General features: G+C 30.9%; 2 protein-coding genes across 2 annotated transcripts; one reads left to right on the forward strand and one right to left on the reverse strand.

The window, feature by feature from the left end:
* Nucleotides 1-635: 635 nt before the first annotated feature.
* Nucleotides 636-1,613, reverse strand: LOC113394617 (M-phase phosphoprotein 6). Its single transcript, XM_064220693.1, has one exon. It carries the CDS (start codon nt 1,486-1,488, stop codon nt 1,081-1,083), a length of 408 nt encoding a protein of 135 aa, XP_064076763.1. The 5' UTR covers nt 1,489-1,613; the 3' UTR covers nt 636-1,080.
* A 740-nt stretch (nt 1,614-2,353) lies between these two features.
* On the forward strand, nt 2,354-13,956 carry L(2)34fd (lethal (2) 34Fd). The gene is made up of 19 exons (XM_064220576.1): nt 2,354-2,566; nt 2,907-3,167; nt 3,452-3,592; nt 3,700-3,908; nt 4,148-4,376; nt 4,762-4,888; nt 5,262-5,430; nt 5,509-5,743; nt 5,931-6,056; nt 6,276-6,707; nt 7,898-7,931; nt 8,124-8,224; nt 8,796-8,870; nt 9,252-9,415; nt 9,500-9,701; nt 10,756-10,931; nt 12,107-12,287; nt 12,748-12,963; nt 13,458-13,956. The coding sequence occupies exons 1-19, from the start codon at nt 2,501-2,503 to the stop codon at nt 13,698-13,700; spliced, it is 3,387 nt and encodes a 1,128-aa protein (XP_064076646.1). The 5' UTR covers nt 2,354-2,500; the 3' UTR covers nt 13,701-13,956.
* The last annotated feature ends 48 nt before the right edge of the window (nt 13,957-14,004 follow it).

The following is a 14,004-nucleotide window of genomic DNA, read 5'->3' on the forward strand; positions in this document are numbered from 1 at the left end:
TATGCAGGTTTCCTCACGATGTTTTCCTTCACCGCCGAACACGAGATGAATTATAAACACAAATTAAGCACATGAAAATTCAGTGGTGCCTGCCTGGGTTTGAACCCGAAATCATCGGTTAAGATGCACGCGTTCTAACCACTGGGCCATCTCGGCTCACTGAGACTGAGACGAGACTGAGATAGAGAGTATTTATTTGTACAAGTATGACATCAATGTTTCACAATTCTAGTGCCTTTGTATAAAACATTGTCACTATCCAAGTATATTACCTTCAACTCAACAAATCAAAACACAAAGGCCTCTGCTCGCATCTGCTTGAATTCAATTACCACAAAAATTACTGAATATGATTGTTGAAAAAAAAAATCATGGAAAATGGGAATTTAACTGGCATGCCATGTGTAGACCAGTAAATTATATGTAATAGACATTATTTTATGTGGACCTTTATTCTAACAGTGCAAAAACCCAGATGGATAGCTAGTGTAAAATAAAGAACAAATGAATAAAAAGGAGAACATAATCATTTGAAATCCATATTTTTTTTATTGTAAAAATGAATAATTACACTATACTTACATACATTGGCTTTATTTATAATAATCCCAATGAATTCAAAAAATAAGTAAAGATTCATCTTCATTACTAAATTGTATATTATACAAAAAAAATTACAAGCTCTTAATTATTATTTATGTTCTACACATATTAACAATGTGCTTTTATTCTTAAAATAAAGTTAACATAATGTAAATATTCATTAAATTTGTTATTTTATCTGGCAGTACGAATTATAAGGTATTCATTGAATGAAGATGTAAACATACTCTCCTGTATGTAGGAACAATAACAAAAAAATATACAACTTCTTATTCATGTTATACTTAATTAGTATAATCATATTTTTTAATTATTGTTATTCATATAAATAAAAGAGCAGATGTTTGTGGACCAAGCAAATGTAGACAGTACTTAAAACAACTCTACAAAATAAACTTAATATTAACAGACATTTGATAAACAATACATTATACTGGGATATTATTTATACATTTAAATAGGTTTAGAATGTACATATTACTTATTTTTTTTCTTTTTAATGATACATTCACTTGGACTCGAACTCCATTTGCGTTTTTTCAAGCTTTCCATCTTTTTAGATAAAATGTCATCTGAAACATCCTTTTTAATTTCACTCGTGTCGTCATCGTCTTTCTTATATTCTAGTGCCATCAACCTCTCTATTTCTGGATTCATACCTTTAAATGACAGTCTTCCTTCTAATAAATCTTCACAATAAACAAAACTAGATTCGGATATATAATTTCCGGAGGCATGCCGCATTTCATTCGTTATAACGTTAGAATATAAACCTTCAATATCTTGGGTATTTTCTATCTCTTTTTCGATTCTATCTTTAGTTTTTTTCATGAATTTCATATCCAAAACAGATTTAGGTAACTGAGGTTTTTTCCTTGAAGCCATAGTAAATATATGTTCTTTGTACAATGTTTGGTAATAATTTAAGCTTAAGCTTATTTTAATTTCTTAATTTAATCAATTCCTCCGGATATACCAGGTATACCCCTCACCTTAAAGCAATACCTATTCAATGTTGCTGTGATCTTAAAAACCGTCAGTGTGCAATTGCAATGTGCATTGTTACGAATTATCATTGACACATGACAGAACTAGTGGTGTAGCGGTTTGTTTTGAAGATTAAAATTACGTTCTTATAGATTAAATTTAATTTTTCCATTATATAACCATACTATTGACTAATTTGCAATATATCCGTTTCAAATGCTTTTAGGATAGGAAATTTTAGAACAGAGCACTATACTACTACAACTGACGGTAATTACAAATTCCCATTATAGTTATTTGACAAATGTGCTTCAATGTGCGATCAAAAATATGTCCTGTTCGTTTATTGTTTTCTTTTTATTTAACAAAATAAAAAAAATATAAAATTGTAATTACTGGTTGTTTCTATATAATTATAATAAATGTTTTTATGTTTACTAGTGTTAACTATTTCATCGACTAGTAAATACTTTGATGCCTCTTCAATGCTTTTAACGACTAGAACGTTGTGGAGTCTTGAAGCACTATCAAACTAGTTTTTTTAATGATTAAGCCATCAATAATATTCTTTGACGCGATGTTAATTTTAAGTTTGTTCCAAGGAGTATCACTAATTCGTTGCCACAGTATCAACATCAAGAGTCCCTGTCAAGAGATCATTCAATTCAATTCAATTCTTAGTTTAATGGAAGAGATCATTATTCCAAAATATCTTCTTGACAATGACAAGAGACATTTGACAAGTTATAATGACAATTGACAAGTGATATTTCATGTTATGTCTACCGCATGGCATGGGATTTATTATGATTATTATATACGGGTTATTACAATAATTAAACCCTATTAAATTAAATCTGTCAATAACTCATTTTTAATATATATGCTTTGAATACTTGAATAAGAAAAAATGCAAGTTTCTGAAATAGATAATGTGAAAATTTACAATCTTAGTGCTGGAAAGTCATTACCAGATGTAAGTTACATTTTTTATCATTTATAAAGGGTAAATTGACTCTGAAACTCCCTGGTACAATTTTCTAAACCTGCCACCATGTTTAGGAAAATTGTATTAAAAAACTTAATTCTCAAACTATTCAATCAAATTCAATGAAAGGGGATGAATTCTATCAATATGCTTCTTTGTTTATTTATTTATAATATAATGAAAGTAAAGAGACGTATTTTTAAACGAAATAAAATAATTTAACATAATAGCTTTACTGTATGATGCATATCATAATTAAGGAATATTAGACTTAAAATTAAATTTTGTCAGCCTGGCAATTACACTAACCTATGTAATTAAATTTTAGTGGTTAACAGAAAGGAAGAAAAGAGCACTATTAAAGAAAAATGTAGATTTAAGGAGAAGAATAGAACTCATCCAAGAGTTTGATATGCCTGGTGTTAGTACAAGTTTACGTGTGTCAAAAGATGGACAGTATATTATGGCTACTGGTATATATAAACCAAGAATAAAATGTTTTGATGTGAATAACTTATCATTGAAATTTGAAAGATGTTTGGATTCTGAAGTTGTTACATTTGAGATATTAAGTGAAGATTACACAAAAGTAAGTAAAATTTTCTAAAATATGTTGATAATCTATACTAATATTATAAATGTAAAAGTAACTCTGTCTGTCGCTCTTTGACTACCAAACCAATGAAACGAATTTGATGAAATTTGGTATGAAGCAAACTTGAACTCTAAGGAAGGACATAGGCTACGCTTGTTTGCCTAACACATGATAACCAATGCCTAAATCGTGAGCGAAGCCGCAGGCTACATCTAGTAGAATTATAAATTATTATGAACACATTTCCAGCTAATTATTTTTATTATATAAAATTTCAGATTGTATTCTTACAATGTGATCGATATGTTGAGTTTCATGTGGGCCATGGTCGGCATTTTCGTCTCAGAGTTCCACATTTTGGAAGGGATATGAAATATCATCGGCCATCCTGTGATCTTATTGTAGTTGGAGCTTCAAATGTAAGTTTAATATTACTTTAAAATGTTGATATTTGCTTATAATCAATTTAAAATGTGAGAAAGTTTTGAATGTGGTCATAAAAAGATTTGTTCAAAATTGATTGCAGGAAGTGTATAGATTAAATTTAGAATTGGGACAATTTTTGGCACCATATGTGACAAAGGCAACAGAGATAAATTGTTGCAGTGTGAATGAAGAACATGGTTTATTAGTGTTTGGCACAGAAAGCGGTCATGTGGAGGCTTGGGATCCTCGTACTAAATCAAGACAAGGAATTTTAGATTGTGCTCTCCATTGTTCGGATGCAGAATATAGGTAAATATGTTAATTATTTTTTTATATCATTTAATGAATATTACTTAATATTCAATTAAGGACTCTTAATTTATTTTGCATTAAATTAAAATTCTTGTTTATCATTATTTTATAAATAGAATAGTAACTGAAATGCTTATATACTTTAAGAATTTAAATAAAATTTTACTAACAATTTTTTTTTATTAAATAAAATATTGATTATTATTATTATTTATTACTTGATTATGTTCTTACAGAAATACAAGTGTGCCTTCCATAAGTGCTCTAAAGTTTAATGGAGCATTGCAGATGGGTGTCGGTACATCATCTGGTCATGTTCTATTATATGACATTCGATCCAGCAAACCTCTTTTAGTTAAAGACCATATGAATGAAATACCTATTAAATGTATAGAATTTCATAAACAGATGGATTATGTTTATTCAATGGATTCTAATGTCATTAAAATTTGGGACATTAATACTGTAAGTAATGCTCATACTTATTTATAAATTATTGTAAAATAAGTGTTTATCTATACTTATAAAATAATTTATTGTGAGCGATAACAATGCACAGCCAAAATGATTGAACTAAAACAACTGATATTTGGAACATTATTATCATTATTATTCTTAAAAACAAAAGCATAAGCTAAGAAAGTAGTTTTGAAAATTTCATCTTTAAGGGAGTGAAATCGGCGAAGTAACTTTGTCTGAATAATACCCCTATGAATTTGTGGACATATCATGCTTGAATATTCCAACAGAGTTTGGCAACATACATAGACAATATAAATCACAAACAAATAGAGTAAAGGGTTAGTAAATAGGTAAGTAGTAGTTAATATTAAGTTTTCGTTTGTTGCAGGGCAAACAGTACACAAATATTGAATCATCTGTAGATTTCAATGATCTATGTGTGATTCCAAATACCGGTTTAAGTATGATGGCTGTTGAAGATCAAAAAATGCAAATTTATTATATACCATCATTAGGTCTGTGTTAATATGTTTTTGATTTCAATAGATTACAATACATTTAATATATTACAGCATATTATAGTTAATAATTTTACTTGGCTTAGATTAGCTAAGATTATTTGCATATTGTCGTCGCATGTTTTGACAGAATCATTAATTTAGATGCAAATGTAACAAATATGTTTAGATGGAAATATTTGCTTATGTACAAAATACTTAGCACAAGACCCTGTTCATAAACTGGTACTGCAATACATTAGTATTGTTGCGTTCTGGTAAGAAGGTTGCTCTTTACAAGAAATAAATGTAAAGTCACCATTATACAAAGTGTATCTTCATACTACAGGTATGTTTATTAAAAGATTTAATTTTTATATATTATTTACAGGTCCGGCTCCTAGATGGTGTGCCTTCTTAGATAATTTAACAGAAGAAATGGAGAGTTCAGCTTCACAAACTGTATATGATGATTACAAATTTATTACAAAACAGGAACTAGAATCTTTAGGCCTTGATCATTTACTCGGTACCAATTTATTAAGAGCATATATGCATGGGTAAGAATATTAGTGTTTTGGTACGAAATTGAATTTATTAAAAAAAAAAAAACTAAATAACTAGTATGTTTTTTAAAGGTATTTTGTGGATGTGCGGTTGTACAAGAGAGCAAAATCAATTGCCGATCCATTTGCATTTGAAGAATATAAAAAACGTAAAATTAGAGAAAAGATTGAACAGGAAAGACCGTCCAGAATCAAAGTCGAGGACAACTTGCCTAAAGTCAATCGTGATCTGGCATCTCGGCTCTTGGACAGTGATACGCGAAAGAACAAACATTCGGTTCATTTGCTTAAAGATGACAGATTTAAGGTCAGTTTTATTATCAAAATAATTGTAACAATATGGAGTACCTATCTATTGAGATTTTTTTTCGGATTGTAGTCTACATTCCGAATGGGTGATAGCATTACATTTAATCTAATAATGTCACAAGTGTGACTAGAATAAACAATATTTTGATTTATAATTATATTAACAATATAGTTGTTGTTTCTAGGCTTTGTTTGAAAATCCAGATTTTGAAGTTGATAAAGGTGCTGATGAATATCGATTACTGAATCCAGTACTTGCAAGACTTGACAAGAACAAATCTAAACCCAAGCTGGAGACGGAAGATATGGAGGTATGTATATAATTCATATTTACTACAATGACTGATCTGGGCTTGTTTCACTTACTGCTTTTTGGAACAGGATAGATAACATTATCTACAAAAACCGAAAACCTACGGTTTATTAGAACATTAAGAATAAATTGTTAAAGTATTTCATTAAAATGATTGTTGCTCTTATGTTAGTCATACAAAGTTTTATTGATATAATTCCCTTCTTTTTTTGTTTAGATTGCAGAAACTGTGGATAAAGATTCTGATCAAGAATTATATGAAACTAGTGACAGTTCTGACGAAGATCGAACGTGGACAAAGGAAGTGAAAAAACAACACAAAATAATCAGGAGGAAGAAACAAGATGAAGATGATGAAGAATTGGAATCTGAGAATGGTGAAAAAGTGTATGAATTTACGAAAGCTCCTAAAACAGCTAATATTAGAAGTGTTATGCAAGTTAGCAAAAAGAGCTTAGGAGAGAGATTAGCTAGAGAAGGTTCAACTATAGTGACCGGTACAGCTGGCAACAGAGAAATGAAGTTCTCTATGAGAAATAAGAAGAAGTCATCAGAAAATGATAAGAAAATGAAGAAACATTATGAAGAAAGGAAACAAATAGTAAGAAGAACTGGCTATTTGACCAAAAAGAGACTCCCAAAAATGTTATGAAAATAAAGTGTTCGAAAAAAAATTTTTTTTTTCATTTATTTATTCTGTGTATAATATTTTACATGTTAAATATTATTAATTCTAACATTATCCAAATTTATCATATGTGGGCCCATCTTAATCTTCTGCACGGGTCAAGTCTTGACCATCGGTGAGGTGCGGCAAAAGGTCTCTTAAAAATATTATTTGGCGGGAGGGAAGATGGCTAGAACGCCGCTTGCACCTTGCACTCTACGGGCGCTATTTGAACTTAAGACAGGGCTGAACATACGACAAATATATAATATAATATATTTAAATTGCTAGATCAATTCACGTCATGAAACAACAATATGAAACTTCAGTTTTCTATCAGTTAAAACAAGTAACACATACATACTTTTAAAATCTGTATATTTTTAATGGTCTCCAATATACCCACTATCCAATTATCTTATCAAAAACGGAATTGTTGTTAAACATCCATGAACTGAAATAAGGACATTGCATTTCGATATTTATTAACGTTTTTTTATAACTTTAATATTATGACTGTATTGTTTGTAGCGAGTTGACTAAAATACTGTGAATGACACTCATTACAATAATAACCCAACTTATTACATACGTGTTTAAAAGTTGAATGTACACACCGTAAAAACAAAACATTTTTCTCGATTCCTTATCTTTATGTAACGGGGGTATCTGGGTTCAACGCATATGATGAACCATTTCTAGTTACTACAACCGTAAATTGCTACTTTTTGAAAAAATACTACACAAATATGAATACAGTTTGATCAATTGTTTTTCAACCCATGTATTCAAACATTACTTTTGCATAAGATGTAAGATTTCTATGCTATTGCCTTCAAAGACATTTTAATATTTTGAACAGAATCCAGTAGATATACAAATAAAAAATAAATTTAAAAAACTCATAAATATAACCCAAAGGAACCAATAAATATAATAAAACTTTATTTGTAAAGCTTGAAAACTGTTATTTACAACTGAATAAATGTCACTTTTTGCTATCACCGAACAACTAAAATGTATGTAATAAACAGCATTGCACTAAAATGTAGTTTATTATTTACTCGTGGATAAGACAATGTTTAAAATTATGCAGCAGTAGTGGGTATATAAACAAAATATGGATATTCTTTATGGCTGTAATTGAGTACATAAGTGTATATTTTAAATAAAGAATGCAAAACGACAATGCATCATATAGTAGTTGTAAGTACATAACAATTTGAACATATTTAAGTATTAAAAACAAAACAGTGCTCGTTATTCTGTACCGCCATAATAGAATAAAATATACGTAAACCTATTAAAGAGTTATCTCTAAGTATAATGTATATTTCTATAATTAATTTATAGATATGAGTAATAAAATGGTTAATGGATTTTTATACCACTGTGCAGCTAGCGATCTCCTGGATAGCCATGTATTGGGCAATGACAAGCTTGCCCTGCCTACAATGGAAAGATCAACTAGATCAAGTCTTGACGCCAATAGTGTCGAAGTAAGCAATTTATCTATATTTTATCCTTGAAGTGTAACTTTATTTAACACTTTATTATATGTTATATGTACCTATTAAAAATAAAATACAACTACATAACATTTTATTTGTACTGTGATGAAACTGTCTAAAAACTTCCCATTACGGACATTTACAAAATTCTTCATTTTCATTATTGCATAAGAGTGTTTATTGATTTTTAATTAAAATAAAATAAAATTTGCTATTAAATGAAGCAAACTGAATACTTTTAAACAGTTTCTATTACTAATCAAACGTATCATTACTCATAAGTATTATATTACCAATCAGCGATCATTATATATAAATTTTATATATGTATGTACCTATATAGGGACATATAAAGAATTAAAATCACAAATTAAAGCATTCTTAAAACATAACCGATGTCGAAGTCCTAGGAAAATGTAATAAATATATTATGATTTGTGTTTGTTTGTTAATTTTGAATTAGTAAAAATAAAGATGCACATATTCTTAGTTTTCTTTTTAAAATTTATTCAATGCTGTAAAAATCTAAAAGATAATATTTTTTTTTTTTTAATTACAGATTGGTGAAATAACAGAATCTCCAGACACTGAATATATGAGTACATCTGCTATTTTACATTATTGTAAATCTAAGGTAAGTTTTTTGTACTGTATTAATAGTGAAATTATCATTGGTGGATTTACCAGCAGGCTAAATCCCTATTCAGATCCGTTTTCCCTCTGGGATATGGATAGTTTTTTGTTATATTTGTAGTTGTTGAAATATCATGAACATAAAAATAAACTGTAAGACTAGCTTCTAATATTTTAGAGAAAAAAGTCTTCAATACGTCTTTCTGGTGGGTTTTTGTACTTTCCTTTATTGTAATTTTGAGGATCATACATTTAATTTTTTTTGGCAATTTCAACTTAATTTCTAAATTACGAGTATTTGTATAGCATTTACTTAGAAAATGTGTAAAACCACAATGAGCTAATTATTATTATCATATTTCAATGATATTATTTCTTACAGATATTACTTCCTTATTTAAAACTCCTTACAGTTATGGGATTAAGGCCTGTAGTGGATGCTTCAAACTCATCAAAATATGCAATTTGTTTTTCGCATTTTCACTCTGCACAGGTTGCAGTGTTTCTTTGTCTAGGATATATACTTCAATACATGGCATGTTTTAGGTAAATAATACAAATATATTGACTTGTGAAAATCGTAGCATATTACATCATTTAATTCGTTTTTTTTTAATGTTTTAATTTCAGGCGAGACAGAGGTTTTTGCTACAAATTAATTCCTTTAGCGCTTACTTCTTCCTTCGAATACGATGCCTATAAACAAGTGTGTTATGGCAATGTAGCATTTACGTATATTGGACCCAGCGTGTTACATTTTATAGGTTTTCTCTATGCATTATATCTCTTCAGAATATCAGATAACGAACAATTACAAAATCTGATGGAAAGGGTGATTTAATTCTACCTTATTATTATTTATTTATAGAATAGCGGTTTTTGAATATTTGAATATGTGTAAAATTATTGAAAAAGACTTATTGTGATATATATGAAATTAAATCAATTACAAACCAAAATAATATACATTCATAATTATATAATTCCAAAACAATAATCTTATTCGATTAAACAAAATAAAGTTAAGCCATTATTTGTTTATGACATAAGCAGACTTCTTTATTGCCAAGTTCGTTTCTAAAATTACATATGTGGATTTTTTTTATGGCATGGTTGGCGGACGAGCATATTGGCCACCTGATGGTAAGTGGTCACCACCGCCCGTAGACAAAGGCGCTCTAAGCAATATTAACCATTCCTTACATCACCTATGCGCTACCAATCTTGAGAACTAAGATGTTATGTCCCTTGTGCCTGTGATTACACTGGCTCACTCACCCTTCTAACCGGAACACAACAACACAGAGTACTGTTATTTGGCGATAGAATATCTAATGAGTGGGTGGTACCTACCCAGACGGGCTTGCACAAAGCCCTACCACCAAGTAAATACATATAGGTACATATAACATATAATAAAGTGTTAAATAAACCTATTTTATAATTACTACTAGGATGTACTTTATGTTAGCTCACCTGGATAGGTTAAGGGCCAAGTTGATATAATCTTAAACGATTTTGACCACAGTTCTTTTGGATAAAGTATTTGTGTTCTTAATTTTTTAGTTAAAATGTATTAAGATTTGTTTAAAAGAGCGGCGACACATGCACTCTTAACTAATAAGCAATGATGGCATATATCTCAGATATCACTTTACAAATTACACTTTGTGCTCCGATTAAAATGGTGAGTGAGTCAATGTAATTACTGGTATGGAAATAACTTCTTAGGTACCTCATGGCCGGAAGCGCAACGACACTGAGTCTAATGGTAATAAATAGGTACAATTTATATTTTCGGCGGATGATAACATCAGTTACCTTTTCCGTTGTTGCCTTGTTTGCCTCCCCTCCTTCCTGTTATATTTAAAAATAATTCGTTACAGGTATTCTTGTTATCATCTTACGCGCCTCAAGGGACGCCCACTGCTAAACCGAAACGCTTACTGCGAATGTTATGGTTCTTTATAATCCTCAGTATTCTGTGGATGTGTATTTCGTTGTGTTCTGTCAATTTAATGATGGCAAGAGGAACTATCATGTTCAGGTGGATGGAATCAAGGCAAGTGAGAATTAATAATTCTTAGGGATATTATAAATAGTTAATTGTCTATGTCTAAATTTTATTGTCTTTGATTACTAGTCAATTTTAAAGTACGTCAGAAGGCTATGGAAGAGAACGAAAAAAAGGAACTCAATTTGTTAAAATGATTACGTATATACAAATAACTTAATAGTGAAAATAATACATTAATATTATTTGTTACTTGCGGCTATCCTAAACTACACAATACTAAATGAACGCGGGAATAGATAGATAGATCGATTAATTGAGTAGTCTTATTTTCATCTTTCTATTTTTTTATTAAAACTAAAGGATAAATCTCTTGTTTGGGAAATAAACAATTGGCTTAAAGTAATCATGACAAATACCAACGAAATATAAATAAATGAAGCTTTCATCTAATCACTAATCACTTCTGACTAAATAGAACACTTTTTCCCCCTACTAGAAATATGGGAAAAATAATAACGGTCACATTTTGCCAAATACTTTCCAAAAATTCAAATGCAATACTGGTACAAATCGTTTGGCGAAAAAAAAAATTACTTCTTTGCAGTGGTATGGCGGCCATTGGGAACTGTCGGAAAAGTATGGCAAGGTGATTTTCGTGAATGGCTACTCGACGATGATTAGCTATGCAAAAATTAGCCTGGTACAAATTGTTGAATTGTTTTATTTAAATTAATATATTCGCGTCGATATGGCGGGCTGTAAGTCACACCCGAGAAGTATGGCATTACGCTACCGCCTACTTCTTTTTTTTTCGACTATCTGAAAATACAGGCATTTTTGGTGGAACAAATCATTCGACACTCGTTATTTATCCGACGCGTTCGATTAACGCCCACGCGATTGGGCCACCGGTGCGAGCGCTATGACCATTATTTTCCTTTTTGCATTTACGTAATTAGACCCTTGAAGAACCGCCATACCTACCTGGTACAAATGACCTAGTATTTTGTGTCATCATCTCGCGGTCTATAATATTATAAATGCGAATAAACCTGTCCATCTGTTGGTTGTCATTACGACTGGTTGATACAGTAATCAAATTTTAAATAAATTTATTTTTGGACCTCAGTAGGAACGAATAATCTTAATGCAATCTCGGAGAACATCTTGGTACACATAAAAGCCAATAGAAACTAATACTAACAAATTATTATTTATAGTTCCAGTGAGATGATACTTGGATTAAAGATATTACTTATAATATGCACTTTGATCCACGATATGGTGCAAGCCACTGTGATTACAAGCTACTGTCTTCAAGCTCAACTGTTGCAAGCTCATCTCATGTTTTTAAAAGAACGACTATTAAACAGGACAATAACTCCTTTAAACTGGATGAGGGTAAGTTGTAACAATGGTATTATTATCACAATAAGTTTTTTAGCCTCGTATATCTCTTAAATACATACGTATTATATACTGTGTGTCTAGCATAGACACTACTGCGTACTGTCAAATATAATAGAACTAATCAAAGACAATGAGATTTAAACATAGATGTATATATTGTTAGATATATATCTAACATATATTTTGCTAAGTTCATGTATAGTGTAATTAATAGTTAAACAAGAGGTGACGTGAATAGTTTAAAAAATGCAAACCTGTTTATTTTTCTACTTTATTTATCACTTTTTGGCACTCAACTCGTTAGAATACCATTATTTAGTAAAGAAGAGTAACGTTGCCAACAGTAAAACTGTTTGACGTCATGAGGACCTCTATTCCAAAAGGTTCCATCCTGATGATGATACATATTTTTCTTCTATATACTATTTATACATTATTTTTCTTCTTGCAGGAAATTGCCGAATTTCGTAAATTACTGAAATATTTGAATAACGACTTAGCACCTGCAGTATGTTTATTTACGATTGTCAATGTTTCATGGGCTGCGTCTGGTATAATGTGGTTGTTGAATCTAGACAAAGTGGACACCGGTACTGAACCCATAGCAGGCATTAGTGTTCTTAATCTCTTACTTTGGATATCAGCTGTCATGGTACCTTTTATACAGGTAATGGTTACATTGTATTCATTTTTCTTAAAGATTTAACATAAATGTATGTTATATGTACGTGACGTTATAGTCAGTACAGCAATTTATTTTTATTTACATAAGAATTACTAACATTATGTTCTTAAATATACACAAATATGAATTAAAAATAGTCACTGTACAAATCTTGACCACGTGGAAGAGCAGCATTTCCCCCTTGAATCACATTGAACGAACCAGCCCTCCTGTCACTAGTAGGAACAATAAAGCGAAGAGCGTTTGCGTTTCAAGGGCAAATGGGACAAAATCAAATTTTTTAGTCAAATGTCAAAACTCCGCTATTTTGTCAGACGTTATTGTAAAAAGTGTAATCATAATTCCAACATAGGCTTTGTTTTCGTTCATTTAAATTTTATCTATTAATAATAATAATGCTTTCGACGAATGGTAAGTTCGGTTCCGTTAAAACATCCCCAACGATAAGTCCATACGAATGAATGGCAATCGCGCAGGCGGCGCGGCTGTCGCAGGAGTGCGCGCGCACGCAGGGCGTGGGCCACGAGCTGTGCGCGCGGCCCTTCCTGCACCGCGACACGTCGGCCGAGGACATCGGCGCCGTGCTGGCGTTCGCGGCGAGCCTGCGCCTGCGCGCCAAGCTGTTCCACTGCCCCGTGGCCGGCCGCCACGTGTGCGTGCTGCTGGCGCTCGCCGTCGTCGTGCTCTTCGCTCTGGGAATGTGCCATTACCTCCAGTGATCGTCTCCGGGACGTTTCGTTAAATTAAACTCAAAAATATTGTAATCTTTTTATTTCTACATCTAAATGAACGGTCACACAGATTTTGTCCCTATAAGTTAATAGTGTAGATTTGTAAATAACATATTTATCTACAAACTTGTAGCTGATTACCGTTTAGTTAACTTATTGTTAATTTTGTAAATTAAGAATCAATATTCTAATTTAACGAAATATTGCACTAAAGAATATTTAAATTTTATAAAACCAAAATTTAATTTTTGAAAGATGTTTTTTATCCATATAACGTTAGACTATAACATTA

This window comes from Vanessa tameamea, chromosome 4, assembly GCF_037043105.1.
Source record: "Vanessa tameamea isolate UH-Manoa-2023 chromosome 4, ilVanTame1 primary haplotype, whole genome shotgun sequence".
Classification (NCBI taxonomy): domain Eukaryota; kingdom Metazoa; phylum Arthropoda; class Insecta; order Lepidoptera; family Nymphalidae; genus Vanessa; species Vanessa tameamea.